General features: G+C 41.4%; 3 protein-coding genes across 3 annotated transcripts in view; 1 reads left to right on the top strand and 2 right to left on the bottom strand.

Annotated features, from left to right (window-relative positions):
* The window catches only part of ANKRD6 (ankyrin repeat domain 6), an 84816-nt gene extending 76986 nt beyond the window's left edge, over positions 1-7830 (top strand). The window contains exons 15-18 of the mRNA XM_059467732.1: positions 1646-1798; positions 2358-2471; positions 4205-4547; positions 5538-7830. Of these exons, the coding sequence (XP_059323715.1) occupies positions 1646-1798; positions 2358-2471; positions 4205-4547; positions 5538-6094 (1167 nt within the window). The 3' untranslated portion in view covers positions 6095-7830. The remainder of the gene's footprint in view (positions 1-1645; positions 1799-2357; positions 2472-4204; positions 4548-5537) is intronic.
* Positions 7831-9618: 1788 nt separating this feature from the next.
* LYRM2 (LYR motif containing 2) lies at positions 9619-11343 on the bottom strand. Its single transcript, XM_059467733.1, has 3 exons — positions 11236-11343; positions 10944-11084; positions 9619-10028 (listed from the first exon to the last, which is right to left on the bottom strand). The coding sequence occupies exons 1-3, from the start codon at positions 11278-11280 to the stop codon at positions 9948-9950; spliced, it is 267 nt and encodes an 88-aa protein (XP_059323716.1). The 5' UTR covers positions 11281-11343; the 3' UTR covers positions 9619-9947.
* Positions 11344-11428: 85 nt separating this feature from the next.
* Positions 11429-18720, bottom strand: part of MDN1 (midasin AAA ATPase 1) — a 93037-nt gene continuing 85745 nt past the window's right edge. The window contains exons 95-102 of the mRNA XM_059467727.1: positions 17976-18065; positions 17485-17600; positions 16691-16865; positions 15996-16069; positions 15788-15902; positions 15080-15143; positions 13740-13882; positions 11429-12379 (exon numbers count right to left, since the gene is read on the bottom strand). Of these exons, the coding sequence (XP_059323710.1) occupies positions 12191-12379; positions 13740-13882; positions 15080-15143; positions 15788-15902; positions 15996-16069; positions 16691-16865; positions 17485-17600; positions 17976-18065 (966 nt within the window). The 3' untranslated portion in view covers positions 11429-12190. The remainder of the gene's footprint in view (positions 12380-13739; positions 13883-15079; positions 15144-15787; positions 15903-15995; positions 16070-16690; positions 16866-17484; positions 17601-17975; positions 18066-18720) is intronic.

Here is an 18720-nt window from a genome sequence, read left to right on the forward strand (position 1 = left end):
AGCTTACTACCTAAACCAAGAGGCTGAGTAATCTCAATAGATTTTGTTCCAGTTCTTTTTGGGTTTTGCAACATGTCTTTGGGTATTCTATATTTACTGGGGGCAGGATTTCTATAGAAACTGAAAAACAAATAAACCTGGAGCTATCAGGTCACTTGCATTTATTCCAGTTTGGAGAATACTATTTTAGTCACTATATTACGCAATAAATTACCAGTAGACATTTATAAGAAAGCATAAGAACAGTCATTAAATTATCCTATAGACACTGTACTCCTGGAAGGTCTGTCCTTTCATTAGCTTCTCACATCCATACATCAGCTCTTTTAAGTCCCTTCCTGTAGTTCAGAATTTCAGCAGATTCTGAAGACCATTGAAGTCAGACTTCTAAGGTTTTACTGGCTGTTTACTGCTTTCCAACCTCTCCATGTAATTGAGAAATTTCCAGACAGGGGCACTATGGAATTATCCTATAGCAGACATCAGGAAGGCTGGGGGACCTTTCATACATTAAAGGCATAAAAGAGCAGAGAGGTGCAGAAGGACTTGGGGAGTAGAGAGGTGCAGAAAGCAGACAGGACTTGTACACAAATCTCATCTGTTCACAAAGATTAGTTTAATAGTGCTAGACTCGCATGCAGTATTTCCTGAAATACATGATACTCCTCTCTCCTTTCCTTTTTTACTTGTCTGTCTTCTTTGATGCCCTGAGGCCATGAATAGCAAACATACTTTCTGAAGTACATGTACTTCTGAAGCTTTCATTAGTGCTCAGCAAACCACCCACCTTTCCCTGCCAAGGGAATAAGCCCCAGTTTATGAAACATTGCTGTGGGGCTAAAGAAGAGAGGGAGGCTCCTCTGCAGACAGAGTTCAGAGCAGCTGCTTTGGGCTACTGGCAGAGCCCCTGAAGGAGCCACTTTCTGCCTTTGGGCTGCAGAGGAAGCTGATGAGGTTTAGCTGTCCTTTCTTAAGGGAGCCTTTTGTGACCATCTCCCAGAGAGATTTAAATGTGGTCAGTGCAGCTGCCCTTGCAGAGGGGCCATGGGATGGTGTCACACGAGTCAAAGGCAGGCACAGGAGTGCCCAGCAGGCAAGGGGCAGCTGAATGCCAGGGGAGTGAGGGCAAACAGAAGCAGAGAGGCCTTGCCATCCAGTACAGAAAAAGGACAGAGCACATGACTGGCATTACGTTTAAAAGCAAATGCACACAATGCACATGCATCCACAAAATCAGATTTTTTTTTTTACAATTGAGAATTACAGAATTGAGACACAGGGTATAAGGCCTGTGTGGTGGTAATTCCCTCAGCCAGCACAGAGGTTCTGAGCTCAGTGCTGCTTGTAGCCCCAGTGAAATCAACACTGCCATTTTAGGGTGTGCCCATACACACCAGATCTATCCCTGTGCAGGCTGTGCTTTTTCAACTCACAGCCCATCTGCTGAGCTGCTGTAAGGTACTGTCAGGAGGGTGAGATATAGTACATGGGATAGAAGAACCCAGGACTGACTGAAGGAGGCTGTGATAATGTTCCAGGTGTGCTAAGAGGGTGGTGGGGTGTAGCAAGTAAATGTATCCTCATCATTTTGATCTGCAAAGGTAAGGGGTGTAGAAAGTAAATGTATCATTATCACTCCTTTCAGGCACCTATAAATGGATGTCGTTGTGAGCCCCTGATAAATAAACTGGAGAATCAGCTGGATGCAACAGTGGAAGAGATAAAAGCTGAGCTTGGGACAGTACAAGATAAAATGAATATTAAGCTGGGCCAGATGGAAAGCAAAACTCAACACCAAGTAAGAACATGACCTGAAGTTCTGCTTGCCTATATGATTCAGAAACATATCCTAAACTTCATTAATATTTTCATTGTAATGATTCATTTTTTGCTTCTTGTGTTGTAAAAGCAAACCTGCACTCTAATACTCAAGTCCAGGGAACTGTGACATTCCACTGGGAATTGATGTTGCAAACTAGTGTCTTGAGAAAAAACAATTTAATGTGTTAAGCGGCTTCTGGTGCTTCTTTAGACAACAAATCTTAAGGGCTTGAGCCATTAAGAGAGAAAGAAGGCAGTCCTATGACTAGTCTGTTCATAATTGTCAAAATCCTCTTGCTGAATTATGTATGCATTGAGATTCAAGATCCTCTAAATTACTTTTTATTTTTAATTTAATAGTTATTCATTGGTAATTTTGTGATTGACCCTCTTTGCAAGCTACATCTAGTTGTAATTAGCAGCATTTTTAGAAACCAAGACTGAACGACAGACTGTAGTTTGATTTGCAGGGTTCAGGGGTGGGAGTTTGGTGTGTCACACGATGATCTCAGCTGCACAGTGTTGTTTCCCCACAGCTCCGAGTTCTGGACAAGCTGATGGCCGAGCGGCTGTCGGCAGAGAGGACAGAGTGCCTGCACCGCCTGCAGCAGCACACGGAGCTGGAGAAGAGTGAGGGGGAGAAGCGGCAGGTAGGGCTTGAAGCAGCCACTCCCTCTTGGTCCATCCCCTGGCAGGTCAGCTCAGGAGTTTCATTCCAGCAGGCAGAAAATATCAGAGATGTGTCACGTCTGTTAAAACAGGTAAAAGAGCTTCAAAAACCAATTTATTCCTGCCCACCATCTTAGTCACTAAACCAAATTTATGATGTTTTTGCAATAGAAATGAGGAATGTGAAATCCAGTCCCACTGCTGTAATTTAATTTGGTGCATCTCTAGTGTGGGATCTACAACAAAATACTGTTTTTCTAACATAGTGATTTGCAAAAATTTCCAGCACTTAATTTTTCACAGTTGTGCTTTCAGCTTTTGCTTCATTAGAGGACATATGCAGGAACATATCCAAATAGTAAAAAAGACAAAGATCTGTGTTGTTCCTTCTCCTTCTCATCCATTTGGTTGTGGGCCCTGGGAATCTCTCCCTTCTTCTCTATCTGATCTTTTTCCCTCCCATGTATTAAAAGGCTGAAGTTCTTTCCTCTGATGTTAGCAGCGCAGCACCATCTCCAAGCTGTGTATTACGGCCAGTAGGAAAGTCCTTTTTGGTATGCTTGTTCAACCAGTAGGACAAGAACAACTGCTCCCATAGAGATCCAGCTCCTGCAAAAACTCACCATTTAAAACCTACTGAGAAATTTGTGTTTCTCCACTCAAACATGAATTTAAAAAACTGTTCATTTTCTCATTATTGGTATTCTTACAAGAACTGAGAAGTACACTTTGTGCTAGGAAAATATCATGAGAGTTTGTAAGACCATTCCAAATCCATGTAAAAAGACTGACAGCTGTGATAATCCTTGCATAGGATACTGATCAAGATACTTGGGTCTAATGTCCACCAAACACTCTTCTCCAAAGAAAAGTACTTACCAAACTAAGGCAGCTTTGATTTTTATTTTGTAAGAGACCTAAGTCTTGCATTGGCTTCTGAACATCTAAGCTTGTGCTCCATCTCCTTGTAATCTTCATTTAAGACACAAGATGCTGGAGTGATACATCACTGAACTGAATTAAGTGATGTCAGCTGTTTCTGCTCAATTAGGTCTAATTGAAACACCTGAAAAAACAGAATTGGGCTTTACTAAACACACTGACTAAATATCCTTGTGCCTAGGAGGGCCTGACCTAAATTTGTGATGTCACATGAACAGTAGGGTGACAAGAGCTACTCCTACTTTAAATTATTTAAATGCATCTGCAGCTGACACTTACTAAGCATCTGTGTAATTTGAAAGCTGTTACTGATTTATCATTTAGTGGGGGACTCACCTTTATGACTGAATGAACAGAGAAGCAGAGGTTGGTGATTGTATAAAGTTGTCTCCCAGAGTGTCTAATTTGAATTTTACTCTTAAAAAATGACCACGTGGTGTTCCTTGCACTTACAAAATACCATTGACTGTAGGTTTAGACAAGTTATCCTTAATAGAGTACTCAGAGTTGAATTGGAAGTAGCATATTCATATCTAAGAGGTGGTAGCTTGGACTAAAGAGACTACCTTTCATAAGCTCGTGCATAGTTCTCCACCTTTTTTGATCTAGAGTCCTTTAAATATTCCCAGTGGCAGCATGCCCATCTGAACAGGGAGTCTAAGCCCATAGATACCCAGCTTGCTTCTCTGTGTCCCTGCCACATGCCCTCAGCAGCCCAGAAACCACAGGATGTCATAATAGGATTATGTAATTTACAGTCTCTTTCTGATAGATTTCCTTGGTTGATGAGCTGAAGACCTGGTGCTTGTTGAAGATTCAGAATCTGGAGCTCAAGCTTTCTGGAGATTCCAGGTCATCAAGACCAAAATCAACTTTGTCCACTTGTGAGTCTCTCACTGAGACCCTGGATACTGACAACAACCCCAACAGTGCCAAGGACTGTAAAGCCAACCAGCCTGTGCTGCAGTCAGAGGGCTCCCACCAGCATTCCTACATCACACTTCCAAACAGCCTCTTGGAAGATGGGGGAAGGAGCAGAGTCCAGATGCCAGAACAAAGCTTTGGGCAACACTTTTGCATTAAACAAGATGGAGCATTGGGTACAACCACGTCAGGTACTTAGCTTATCCCTTCAAGGGCGAGCTCAGTAACTGAGGGGCACTTGTATTATTTATAATAACTCTGGTGGTGTGCTTTCCCCCCTCCATATGCCTGATGGCTTGGGATTTGAATGCCCTTCAAGGCAGCCACTGGGAATACTTTAAGAGGTGGCTGGGTGGAATTCCACTGATTGTTCCTGATGCTTCTACTTTTGCTTCTTTGTTCTTTGAAGCAAAAGTCCTTTGGTGCTTTGAATAACTCTTGGCCCTGCAAGCTTTTGAAGAAAAAAAAAAAAAAAAAAAGAAATGTGCAGAACAGCCAGGTGTCCACAGCAAAGCAGAATGCTACCTGAGCCCTGGCTTCTGTAAGATACAATCTATATGTCCCCTAAACACTAAGCAAAGTGAACAGGCATGGATGCCCCATCAAACAGAAGGGCATATAAAAGATCTTGTGGTGCTTGAGTGTGAGCTATTCTGCATTGAAACAGTTCAAAAGCATAGAAATGTGTGACCTTTCCAAAATTACTGGGACTGCAAACTTTGTAGAAGCAGGGAGTTCCTAAATATCAGCAGACACAACCTACTTTGGAAATCCAGACTGATTGTTGTAAAATGTCCTTCTGATGAAGTCACAGAAGGGTTTGGATTGGAAGGGGCCCTAAAGATCATCTAGTTCTGGACACTTTCCACTGTACCAGGTTGCTCAGAGCCACATCCAGCCTGGCCTTGCACACTTCTGAGGATGGGGCAACCACAACGTCTCTGGGTAACCTGTGCCAGTGCCTCACAGTGAAGAATTTTTGGCTAGTATTTATGTCCTTTGCCTGTTGTCCATTCTTTAATGACTTTCTATTACATCACCTGACTATGAAGATGTGATAAATATAAGCCTGTACTAGGTACACACAAAACCCCATCATTCATCAAACAACGAGGTCTTCTGAGTGCTAAAATAAATGCCCAGAGCTTTTCTTAATATATTGTCTATAATTTGTTCTATAGGTACAGAGCAACAGGTGGCTGGTGGACCAGTTTCTTCTTCTGCCCCTGCTCAAGATGTCAGGCCAAAGGACAAAGCTGTGAGTGCCAGCACGTTCCACAGGTTCCAGCAGGAGCTGCCCTCCTCCGAGCTTTCGGGCTCCAAATTAAGACACGTTAAAGTTCAAGCTGCTTTGCAGCCAGTGACTGAACCTGCAAAGGCTGAACCACAGAGCGGCTACTTCCTTGACAAAGGAACTCAGACGAAGAAGCCCAGCAAAAGCGGGCAGTCGAGGCACAAAGCTGTGCACCACGGCGGGGCACAGCAGGGCCAGGAGCAGCAGCCCTCGGGCCCGCCTGCCCCTCCGCTCAGAGACACCTCCCAGGCCCTGGAGATAACCCAGTACTTCTTCGAGGCCGTCTCCACGCAGATGGAGAAGTGGTACGAGCGGAAGATAGAAGAGGCCCGGTGCCAAGCCAACCAGAGAGCGCAGCAGGACAAAGCTGCGCTCAAGGAGCACATCAAATGCTTAGAAGAGGAGCTGAGCAAATTAAGGACTAAGGTGCAGAAAGAGAGCTAGCACCTGCCAGGCAGCTAATCAAACAACGGGACTCATTTTGGAACCTGCTGTATGGGAATTGGGCATATTGATAGATATTTGTAGTGCCTGTTACATCCAAACACAACACTCTATTTCAGGAGTAGAAATAACTTTGGAAACTCCATAACTGAGGAGAATTCATATGCAAACTATATTGATAACAAAGAGATGCTGCAGATTAGATCCTTTCTTTGTTATTTTCAAGAGTCTGTCAATATTGCATTCTCAGTTTCCAGATGCTGCTTGAAACCAAACTGCATTAGTAACCAAAACTGCTTTCTGAAAAAAGGAATTCCCTTCCACACAGGACACAAGACTAGAGGGTTCTACTGTATGCTACATGTAAACACATTGTGTTACCAGTACTGAAATAAATCCAAGATGTTTGAAAGTTTTTGACAGAATTACTTAGTGATGAAAGGCTATTGATCTTATTTTAGATACTCCCAGGGCCTCTCTCTAGTCAGGAGAGGAGCCAAAGAACCCACTCCAGGTACAAGCCCAGGTAGCTGACAGATGCAGACTTCCAGCTGGGAGAGGGCAGGCAGCTGTGGAGGGAGATGCTAGGGCAAATCATCCCAATAGGTACAGAAGCTTCAGCAGAAGCTTCACTTTGCTTTTCTCTTGGTTTTCCATTATTAAAACAAGTGCTAAATCTGATTTGTCTTTTTTTTAATAGTGTCCTGCTTGCAGAGCTCCTCGTGATTACACTATTGTTGAGGCTCTACTCCAGTAATCTGACTAAGAATTTTGTTTAGGGCATGGATGACAAGTATTTTACTGTAACCATGGTCTGTTTTTTATGTTGAATGTTTTATATAAATGTTTTTTCCTTCAAGCAGGAAATGGCTAAATTGTCTACTATTGAAGAAGCTTGAAAAAGTCCTTTATCTAAGGAAGTGAAAGCTTGGCTTCCTGAATTCAAATTTTATTTTTCTGCAGTCAGGATTTTTTCTCAGGCACCTTGCCCAGACTGTCTACCTTTTTTCCGCTGAATGATTCCTCCTGGTTTTTTCCCTTCTGTCTCCAAAAAGGAGACCAGGCCCCGATGAGTCTACAGGTTTTAGGACAAACAGTCCCACAAAACAGCACTCAACATTTAGTTTTATAATTGTGTTTTGTTAGCAAATCAGAACTTTCATTGACCAATGTTGTCCATGCTGACAGACTCCAGAGAACTTCAAGGCACTGTAACTACTGCATCTGCATCCCTTTAGGGTTTCCTCCTTACACATCTGAGAAGGCTCCATCAGATCCTGCTAGAAATAGAAGTTTATTTACCAGATCATGATAGAACAACTGTTCAAAAACAGTTCCAACACAGGATGGTACTGTTATGCCACGGAGAAAAATATTTTCTGTACTAAGGAGCTCCAAAATAATACAAAATACTTTACAGTGTTGAAGAATGCCATTCACTAATTAGTAATTAAGCCTTTGTCTTCTTAGCAGATGTATAAAGCAAAAAAGTCCTATTATATAACAATATTTTTAAAGTTCCTGTTAATGCACTATCATGACAGGAGAAGTGTATCTGCAGCTATGGAAATACTAGTTTTCTTGCTCTGACTTCTGTAGTCTAACATAGACACTTTGGTATGTTTACAGTTTTGTTTGAGCTACAGTAGGAATGCAGAAGCATGCTATTGAAGTTTTGTATCCCCTGGATGAAGTTCATTTCTTGCCAAGCAATTAAAGTAAGTGTTGCTCAGAAATGTGTGGTGTAACACTTTCTACCCACAGAAAACTGACACAGTCCTCACTTGACTCTGAAGGGGGAACAGAAGATTGGAAACCTGTAAGCTTTTTTTTTGTGGTCATAAAACACAGAAGTGGAATCTGCCCTCTGTGCAGAGGGAGGCTGCAGGGATTGAGTGCTGTCTGTTGGCTGGAGGAGGTGTCCCTTTCAGAAGTTACAGGGCTGAGTTGTGCACAGATCACACACACACTCCAGAGCTTGCCCAAGCTCAAGGGAGAGGCTGTGCCTTTAACTCTACTTCCCATACAGACCACACTCCTAGGTGCAAGTAATTTAAGTAAACCCAAGTAATTACCAGGTAATCTAAGGCAGTAAACAGGCTGCAGGTTACTGATTTTAGAGGTTCTCTGAGGCCAATGAGCGTATGGTAAAAGAAAGAGAAGCATTTTCTGCTAATTCCTTTCTATACCCCTCCCTTCTTCAAAACTCTGAAAGACTTTATACAACAGGTGTGACCTACCTACCTGTCTCTTCAGGTAAATTTACTTACCCTCACAGGTTGTACTTGGACTCTTAAAGGCTTCTGGCTGGCAGTTTTATACCTGGCAAGCCCACAGAGCAGTGGAGATGAAAGGCAGCAGCACTCAAGGCATCAACATCTGTCCAGGGCCCTGTCAGTCCTAGCTCTGGATTACATGCCCACAACCTGGAAATGTACAAACTGAGAGTCCAGGGGGTAATGCAGGCTCTGGGCTCTGAAAGGAAAGCACCATGGTGAGGCAGCAGGGCACAGCCTCCTGATTAAGGAACAGAAATCCAAGCACTGGCTGAAGGGGAATGGAAGGCTACTGTGGTAACTGCCAACATTGGTTATGGCTGTTTAGTCAAAATACCTTTGTGAGCAGCACTTTCTCTTAACATGAAAAATAAATCCCCAATACGAAAATGTTCTGTCAGTCTGTTCTACCAGAAAATGTTAATAAAATGTAAATTTTAAATGAAGCATTTTTAGGTATGTATTTTTCACTGACTGATTGAGGCTCAGAGGCTTCAGTCTATACAGATCTGAACCACAGCTCCTGCTCTCAACTGGGGTCATTCCTCCTGTAGCCTGGAATTCTGTCCTGTCCCTTCCCTGGTGCCAGTGGTGATCCCTATTTACCAGATTTGCTGCCAGTTTGTGCAGCTCAGGAATTCGCAGAAAACCAGCTTTGAAACAGGGGTTCTCCTCAAGGGAACTACAATAGCAGAGAGGAAGAGGGAAGAGATCCTGCATGTCTTGGAATCACAACCTAAAATGGTAAGGTATCAATCTGCTGCTGCCTGTCTAGTCATGTGGAGAAACTCCCCAGGTCATCCAGGCATTTTTAAATTAAATGGAAAAAAAAGATACACCACAGCTCAAGGAAAGTGAGAACGGTTGCAAGCTAACAAGTAGAAGTAAAGTAGTATAACATTTGAATACACAAATAATAACTTTTGCAGTTAGTATTTTTCACCTGTGATTTTTCTTTATATATTGACTTTTAAATATTAGTTTGAAGGTATCTGGTAATAAACATCTCTGGGGCTAAAATCTCCCATTTTCATAAATAAAGACCTCTCCTTTTAAGTTTTATTCAGCTACTACTGAAAATCAACATCTACACACAAAACATTTTTTAATGTTTGTGTGTTCTGGGCCAATATATCCCAAATTCTTTTTTTAATCACAAATTTTGGTGAAAATCCTTGGTATAGTACATGAACAGCTGTCACTGAGAATATTACCAATTACAGCTACCACAGTAAAAAGTAGACAAAATAATCTGGCATATATTTATTTTCCATTGCACTGGCATTAACACAGGTGTTTAACTGCAATTTTTGGTGCTTTCTGCTTTTCCTGCAGCACATGGTACATCATCCATGCAGTTCTTTAATGTCCTTTGTGGTCAAGTGATTTCCACTTCTGAGGGTAGCAAAACTGAGAAATGGATTGAGGAAAGGGGAAAACCAAAACCCTCACTCTGGTAGATTTCCCCTTCAAACATCACCAGGTTGCCAGCAAAGGCTGTCATTGTAACCACATTCTGGAAAAAACACTGTGCCTATTTGCAATAAATAAAAATTAAACTGTCAACAAAATGAAGATCAGGATTTAGCCAGCTTAAGTGTTCTCTGAAGTTCCTGAAGTTGCATGTTGCCTTGAGTAATCATCATCCTGATGGCATCCTGTAAAAGAGAATGGAATCTAGTGAACTGTATGTCTGTACACAGCATGGGTTTTACACAAGCACAAAGACTTTTAATGCATTAAAATACATTCAATAACGTACAACTCTTATTGGCACTACTGTCATTTACTTGTGTGACATAACACAGGTGGTTCAAAACCAGGTAAATAAATGGATTAATTCTCTCCAGTTCCTTAATGTACTTGGTAGTAGCTTTGCTTTCAAACTCAGTTTAAAAGAGGATTCAAACCCCTAACAATGGTTTCTTTATGCCTGTGTGTATTGCCTTTGCAAGCCAGTAGTGAGACCAGCACATGAGCATTATGGAGAGGGTTTTACACAGCAGGTGCTGGTTTCTCTCAACATTATCTAAGTGTCTAAGGCTTTGTCTGCATAGTTCAGCCACCAATTCCTTGGGCACTGGCTAGAACAGGGACTGAACAAGGAAGCAAAGGACAGGATATGTACAAGAAATGTGAAGACTTCTGCATTTCAAACTTGCATCATTATCCTTAACCATCCCATCTGATTGTACTCTGCTTAAATATAGGTTAAATTTAAGCTAAAAAAAGAAGAAAAAAGCTATAAAAAGCTTAACTGTTACTAAGTTTATGTTAATTACCATATATATACAGTTTTCCTAATCTGTGATTTGAGTAAGTAGAGCATTTGTTTTTTTGTTTTTTAATTCCAGATTATTCTCTGGAAATTTGAGAAACATTACTACTGCTTAGAGGGGGGGGAATAATATTTAGAGATGCTGGATTATTTCTTCACATCAATGAGGAAACACTAGCAGGGGACTTTTCACCAGTCCGGAAGCGACACCTACAAAACAAACCCCAAGACACAGGACAGTGCAGTGACCATGCCCGAGGCCAGGCGATCAGAGTGGCGGGTTCCCAATCCTCACCTCTTCTGTAGCATCCTTATTTCTCTTGAATTCCTCCCTGGCCCAGTCCCTTAAGTAGCGGCGATCCTGCTCAGCAGGGACCTCCCGGATAGCCCGCAGGATCTTGCGGTACAACTGAAGGACCTGCTGCCGCCTCAGGAACTGCCAAGGAGAGAGGGAAGTCTGCCCGCCGCCCCAAGGCACTGCTGCACGCTGCGCCCTCGGCGCTTTGTTTTGAGGGGTATTTAAACAACCACAGAGTTCCCCATCGTTTGTACAGGACGCAGTTTGCCCGAGCCCCCGTGCCCCGTACCTGCTTAAGGGTGAGCGCGGCCGGCGGGAGCCGCCCGGCGGCCATGACGCGGCTCCGCCCCTGCCCCGCCACGGGGCCGCCGAGCCCGCCCCGCGCGGGCGGGGCCGAGGCCGCCATTTCCTGCGTCACCGCAGCGCTTACGGCCAGGCCGGGTTGTTTCAGCTTGGATCAATTCAAGGCGCAGACGTCGTAATTACAAAGAGTGGTACCTCTCTTTATTAGTATAGACGATACAAGATGCATAGCCTTTGCAATGAAAAATCACGTCCGTGATTTATGAAACATCCCCAACGCCTGCCTCGGACGGGGCAAACTTCACAGTGTAAAGTGGTAAGGCAGGGATCAGTGTATGGCGTGATTCAGAAAACTCCATGCTGCTATCGTCAGGCAAAAATCGGCAATAATTAAAAAGGATGTGTTAAAACCCCAGAACAGTTTCAAGTATTCAAGTACTTTTGTTTTTTTTTTTTTTTTGGTTGATTAAAAACATGTGCCTCTCCTGCTCCCCCACTCCTTCCTTCCCAGAGGCACCTCCACATGGGTCATGCTGGAAAAGCTTTATTTGTGAGACACCTCAACTTCCAATGCAGAAATGCCTTCCTAGGAACAAGACTGGTTTTACTTATGGCAGGGAGGGAGCAGCAGGAATAATATTACCTCTGTTAATATTACAATTATTTTTTTTTTAAGATAATAAGTTATTACAAGAGAATTTGAGACAAGATTTCCATTTCTTGTGGGAATAGCAGGAGACAGTCTCCCCATTGCATAATTGTCCTCTGATACCTTGGGAGGATGCCCCCAAACCATTCTGTTCTTACACAGTCTCTGCTCCAGGGCAGCTCCTGCAGGATAATCCCAGTCAGGAAGAGCTTTATGAGCCCTCCCATGAAATGCAGTTTCTGTATTTCAGCAGTTCAGCAGCAGCAATCAGGTCTGACCTTGTCTACAAAGCCTAAAGAGTGTCAGAGGCAGTCACCAGCTCAAACCACTGCCTGAGGGCATCGCTCAGAGTCTCTGGGAGCGCGTTCACGTCTCTAAGGATCATGTAGAACGGGAATGGGAATTCTTCCATGTAAGACCTGATTTCAGGCAATTCTCCAGGTCCTTTGAATATAGGTACTTTAATGTCCAAAATAGAATCCTGTAAAAAAAGTGCTGATGTTACTACTAAATAATACACATATTCTATGATCACTGATAGAATTTACCCTATTTTCTAAGTACTTATAATTCTCCTCCTTAGATTAAAAGTTAATAAAATACTTTTAAGATTAAAAGCTCTAAGTGTTCAATGGTAAATCAGAGCAAAAGCTGAACATAAATCAGTTACATTCTTTTGCCCTTTTAGATAAAAGAGTACTAATCCACGAATTATAGGCTAGAAGGGACTAAGCTTAAGCTTCTGCAATACCAAATTCTGTAAATAAATTGTCTTTTCTTAGCATATTACAATTTGCATTTACTGTTGGCACTTTAGTTTCACTAATTTGATGCCTTCCCAAGAGTCTGTAAGCTCTTTAATGCTGAGTTCAATTCATATTTGTGCAGTGCTCTAACAGAAGATTCTTTAGCAACTTCATAGTATTTCAGCAAATACTACAAAGACAAAAAGCAGATTAAACTCCAGCTGTGCTTCTTGTAAAGTAACTTCTCAGTTGCTCAGTGTAGCAGCTCAGAAATTAATAAAGGTTATGGAAAATACCTTTTTTTACCCAGAAAAAAAAGCTTATGAAAAAGACACCCAGAATTTTCACTTGATACTACAGCCAGGTTTCATCAGAACCTTTCAACTGTTTGTCAGCAAGAGAACTGTTAGTTTTTCAACACTAAATATAGCAGATGAGTTTTCTATGCAAAAATAAAGATACAGGAAGAAAACACAAACAACAAAATTAAGAGTCCTTACCACATAATTCTCTATCAGGCTTATGTTTGCTCACTTACTGCCTTACAGAGCCTTCCTGAAACACTCCCAGATATTTCAGCCTCCCAACCAAGGATATCTCAAGTTTTCTTCCCCCATTACCAGATGCAGGACTCAGCTTTCCCAACAGAGGCACTAAATAACTCTCACACACTCCCTTCTGTCTAATGTTTAATCTCATACTGGCTCCAGCCGTCATGTCAATTGGGGACTGCTGTCAGAAATTATCAAGCTGAATCAGAGCTGAGATGGAACAAAGCATCTCTCAAACTCCAAATCTGTCAAGCTGCCAGCTGCTTCCCTGGTGGCCAAGAGCTACAAGCATTCCGTTTGAAGACGGGAGCTCTCGGCCTTTCTGTGGCATGGAAGCAGAGAGGGCTTTTTTTAAAACACAAAAGATAAAAAGCACAGTAGGAAGAAATGTTAGATCTGACAGACGTGGAAAACTGCACTTGGGCTCAGTATCTCTGACCTCTACAGAAGATAAGGTAACTGTATGGCACTATAAAAGACAGGAAAAGGATTTGTATCAGTTTCTCATTCACTGCAGTTGAATACTTCTCCCTTGTTCACTTACCCGGGAATTAGGGTTGTCCAACACTACAAAAATAACAAAGATATTGGCACTCCGAGCTGCTTGAACTGCTGCTGTCACCCGCTCCTTGCCTTCCAAGAAAAGGCCTCTTCCATCTGACACAATCAAAAGCAGCTGTGCTGTTTCTGAGCACAAAGAACATTTCAAACTCCAGTAAGTTCAGAGTAAAACATTTAAAAGGCAAAAACCCCTATTTTGCTGTTTGGCCTGCTGGTATAATGGAAAAAGGAGTATTCCTAAGGATATTAACTCCTCAAATAGAATTCTGTCAAGTCAGTCCAATTAGTCTGAAGTAATCCTCCTGAAACATCATGCATCACACTCATGCTGGGTTCCCATTTCTGAAGACATGTTACTTGACCCAAGTTGTCCCTAGAGTCAGATATATCCCTCTAGAGGCACATTTTAAGTTATGTATTTAATTACACATAAAATCACAGTAATTATAGTCAGGAATGCAAGCCCTAATTGTTACAGGGGGATGCAGAACACACTTCTGCAGACAGGCCCCAGATGTGACAGGACTGTCTTTTCACAGAAGGAGGTGATGAACCCTACAGCCTTTTCTCTTGCCAGCTCCCTAATCCTAAGGAGCTGACTGCTGCTCCATCCCCACCTAGTTTACACACAACTGGATGCTGCTCCCCTTCAGAATATTGTGACACCCTGGCCACCCTGTGGCAAAGCAGCTGTGGATTATAAATCCCAGACTGTCCAGTTTTTGGAATACTTCAACAACAAGAACTTATAAAAATACAAGTGCCACCATGACAAGCATTTAATTATCACAGAGCAATCTTTTAGACTAACTGTGGGGCAGACATGAGGCAAGCAGTCTTCCAGCTTTTCTTGGAAAAAAAAAGCAGCTCGTGACCTAAAGTTGCAGGACAGTGAAAGGCAGGTAGGAGGCAAATTCCCTCCTCAGAGCAATGTGCTTCTGGATACCCAGAGAACTCAAGCTCTCAAGCAGGAGCAGAAGTGTCTAGAGAGTCAGGATCCTTAGGAAGCTGGACAATGCTCCCAGCTGGCACTGTCTACACCTTAACACAGTCTGCAATCAGGAGGTAAAGGCAGACAGGTAATGTGTGCTTTCTCAAAAAGTCTTACACTAAATTTTAGTGACTTACTGACAAATATGAAGTAGGTGTCACCTGGGTTTTGAGCTAAATTTTAACAAAACATTGCTTTTGACAAAGCAAAACCCAAAGCCCCAATGCAAGTGATGTTTCAATCCTAGGAGTCTTCCTGGCAGGATCCTACATCGGGACTGTAGTGAGCATTCCACTGCCATGGCAACAAGCACAGTAACACAAAAAACTCACCTGGATTAATATTTTGAGACAACTGCTGTGCTGCAGCAAACATGTTTGCTGATGATTCTAGAAACTGCAGAGGAAATAGGTACGAAAATCAAGTTATCTCATCTTAAAAATAATAAACTTAAAAATAAAAACATTTCTAAAGAACAGCTTTCTCTCTTTTAAATGCTAAGACAGTCTGAACACGTAACACAGATACAGGTCTTAGAATTTTCCTGTATCAACTCCAGCTTTAAATTTATTAAGTACTTTTGAACTAAAGAATCTTCAGAGAGCCTTCAAACAGATTATTTTTTTCCCCAATACTAGACTAGCAAAGCCATCAACACAGTACACTGCTAATGAGATTAATGGCTTCTTTGAAAATATACATCCTGTTTCTAGGTTGAACTTCTTTGGCTTCAGCCTGAAACAGACTTATCTAGTTTAATACTCCCCATTAATATTAAGAACATCAACAGTACCCAAAATACTTTTAAAGACTCAATACAGATTTTTTTATACTTAAAAGTGGTATACATCAGAACTAAAAGTGAGAAAACACTCTTTCTGTTACAAAATTATGACCATTTTACTTCTTTGTTATCTAACCTGCTATCAGACTCTCAAATACAAAAAAACTAGTAAGTGTTACAAAGTGATAATGAAGCTGCTGATATCTTGTCTGGAAAAGATTGGTAAACCTGTTGCCCTAGAGGCATTTTTGTGTACCTGGGCTATTTTTGTTTTCTTCTGCTGAAACTTGCAAAGACGCAGTATCCGTGTCCCTGACTGGTCACTGAACTGCTCGTGGAACGGGTGCAGCAGCTGAACTGTCTCTCCAAAGCTTCAGAAAACAGGAGAAAATTAGAGCAGGAAACTGGTATTTACATTCTGCTCTGAAGTACTGAAGAAAAGTTAAGATTTCAAATAAACTTACCTACACACAGCAATCTGTCCCACTTCTAGAAGAGTCAGAGCATTTCCAATAACTGCCAGGGATTCATATGCAAGCTATTAAAGAAAAAAGTTGCATCAAAAATAGCATAGTCAATGTTTTACTCAAAGCCCAGTATTAAGTATGAAGAATATTACTGAAATTATTTTTTATCATCTAGAAAGAGAATTGAAAAGACTGCCTAACCTTCTGGCCTATCTTATGTAAGACAGTCAGTGCAATAAACATACACTAGTTCTGCTTGAGGGCTTCAGCTGACTGATTTAGAGACACCACTTTACGTAGGCTAATGAAATAAGTAACTGTTCAGAAGGAAACACACCATTTTAATTAATAAAAATCCTACAAGTGGTCTATGATGAATGGGTATTTAGTGCTCCAATGAACTGCCAGATAAGGAAGTTTCAGACTTTTGTAGGCCACAGCAAGTGGTTTTACAGTGGATATGTACACCTCTACCAAACTTAACAGCTCATCCTTTCAGCTAGTTTTCACTGATCTTATGTTAATAATTCTCTCAGGCATGAAGTGACAAGAGTTCGAGCACATGGACTGGAAAAATAGGTGCTTTGGAATTATCAGACTTTCCAGCAGCCACCAGTCCCGTATGAAACAAGTCAGCAACTACACATCAATGACAGGTGGTTTCTCCATGCTCCTCCCAAGGTTTATTTCACCTGTTTAGAGTGATTGTCAATCATACTAGAGGAATCATCAATAGCCAGGCAGATCTGGTACTGCCGTTTGCTGGGCTTGGTCCTGCGCAGCCAGATCTTGTCCTTTCGGAACTGACTGGCGATGTACGGGATCACTTTGCGCATGTTCAGCCTCTTGCCAGTTCTGTAGTCTCCCCTGAAAGTTGGGAAAAAAGACACAGTGACAGGGGTTCTCAGCAGGTATCTCATTCTGGAAATCCATGTCCTATGCAGCATAGCCATGAAATAATTTTCTTTTAAATACAACAAATATTAGTAGTTTTAATACTGGTATTTCGTTATAGATAAAAATATCCCCACATTTTTAATGTAAAATAGATATTCAGTGTTTTAAAAGAAGTTTACTTCCAGGTACCTAAAATGGAAGGCAGACCTTGAATTTACATTCCACCAGTTTGAAACAAGTCTATATTTCTTTAAAAAATAATCATTTAATGTTATAAACAACATAAAACATTTTGACATTTTACATAATCTTTGACTTAACTTCAAATGGTGAAGTTCATTAATCACCTGTTGCTCAGGAGGAAAAAAAAAGTAGAAGGCAATATCCTCAGGGCGGGTGCCAACTACTATATCATGTTTGCATTTCATAAAATAACCTAATGTTCCTGTACAAGGAAATTGAAGGCATTTGCAAACAGGAATAATTTCTCTAATGCAAGAATGACATAATGCTGCAGTTTTACAGAGGTTAAAGCGCCCCAAACCCACGAGTTTAAAGAAATCAGAAGCCTCAGAAAAACCCAACTTACTTCAACTTGGCAGCCTGAGTGGGTTCCAGGATGAGTCGCAGCTGTTCACAAAGCTGCTGTGATAGAGGAGCTGTCAGTACTAAATACTTCTGCCACAGCTGTGCTGCTTCCTTCTCCTACAACATCACACAAAGAAATTAAAGTGAATTATGAAAGAACAAAACAAGAGGGGGAGCACTGTCTGAAGAAAGAAACTGAACCACAGTGCACCAAGGGGAAGGCAGTAATCAGCTAAAACTGAGGGTGCCTCACATGACAATCTGCATTCACATTCAAAACAAGATCTGAAACAGCATCCTGCTTCAAGAATAATGTAGAATGCTTTTTCAAGTAAGGTAAATGTAACCACAAAAACAGTATCTATATAATGTGATTTTGAGTATTTAAATTCCAGCCTGCTTGGATTCCTCAATGTTTTAGCAGTAAAAGAAGATGAAATAATGCAATGAAGGATTCTTATGACAGTTTTATATTCAAATGAGGTCACGAACCTCCTCTGGAGTTCCAGGCTGTTGTGTCTGCCAAGCTTCCAATTGCCTTTCAAGTTCCTTTCTTAGCTCTTCAGGATCATTAATGATGTACTAGAAGTGGAGTTACAAATTTTATGAGACAGAAAATTAAGTTTACACATCTGGTGATTCCCAAAGTATAGCAAACTATAATGAAAGTAAAATGCATTGTCCTCATTCTTATAAACAAAAAAAAAAAAAAAAAGCCCAAGTACCTCAATGAAGATTCTAAATCTCCACATTTTTTTACGAGTTTCTATGTACATGAAGGATAAACACCTCCCCACAAATATCTCCATATGCAATTTAATCAACACAGAAACAAAGCTAGGAACATCTATGATAATGACACTGAATACAATAAAATACCGAATTTCAAGATAAATCAATGAAATTATCTGGACAAACACCAGATTTATCAACAGCATAATGGAGACCAAACTATTGAACAATACACCTAACTAGTATCTTTGGAAACAAGAGTACACTTCACTTAGATATATTTTTATACAAGCTTCATTGAAACCACTTGAAGATTGAATGACACCATCCTTGTTACCTGGCACCAAATATTATTTGATAAGCCATTCTATTGAAGGACACCCAATAGTGACAGCCTCTGTCCCTGACTTACAAACCCCCAGTTTGGCCAAATAGCAATACACGGTCTGTATAACCTGCAGGCTTACAGACTAAGGAAAATAAGCTCATGACTCCAAGCTCAATA

Source organism: Ammospiza nelsoni, chromosome 3 (genome assembly GCF_027579445.1).
Source record: "Ammospiza nelsoni isolate bAmmNel1 chromosome 3, bAmmNel1.pri, whole genome shotgun sequence".
Classification (NCBI taxonomy): domain Eukaryota; kingdom Metazoa; phylum Chordata; class Aves; order Passeriformes; family Passerellidae; genus Ammospiza; species Ammospiza nelsoni.

Excerpts from the sequence above, each read along its gene's own strand:
- LYRM2 (XM_059467733.1), bottom strand. The coding sequence starts at position 11,280 with ATGGCCGCCGGGCGGCTCCCGCCGGCCGCGCTCACCCTTAAGCAG. Across the intron at positions 11,085-11,235 it reads CCGCGCTCACCCTTAAGCAG|TTCCTGAGGCGGCAGCAGGT; the intron begins GTACGGGGCACG and ends TCTCCTTGGCAG. Across the intron at positions 10,029-10,943 it reads ATAAGGATGCTACAGAAGAG|GATGCCATCAGGATGATGAT; the intron begins GTGAGGATTGGG and ends TCTCTTTTACAG.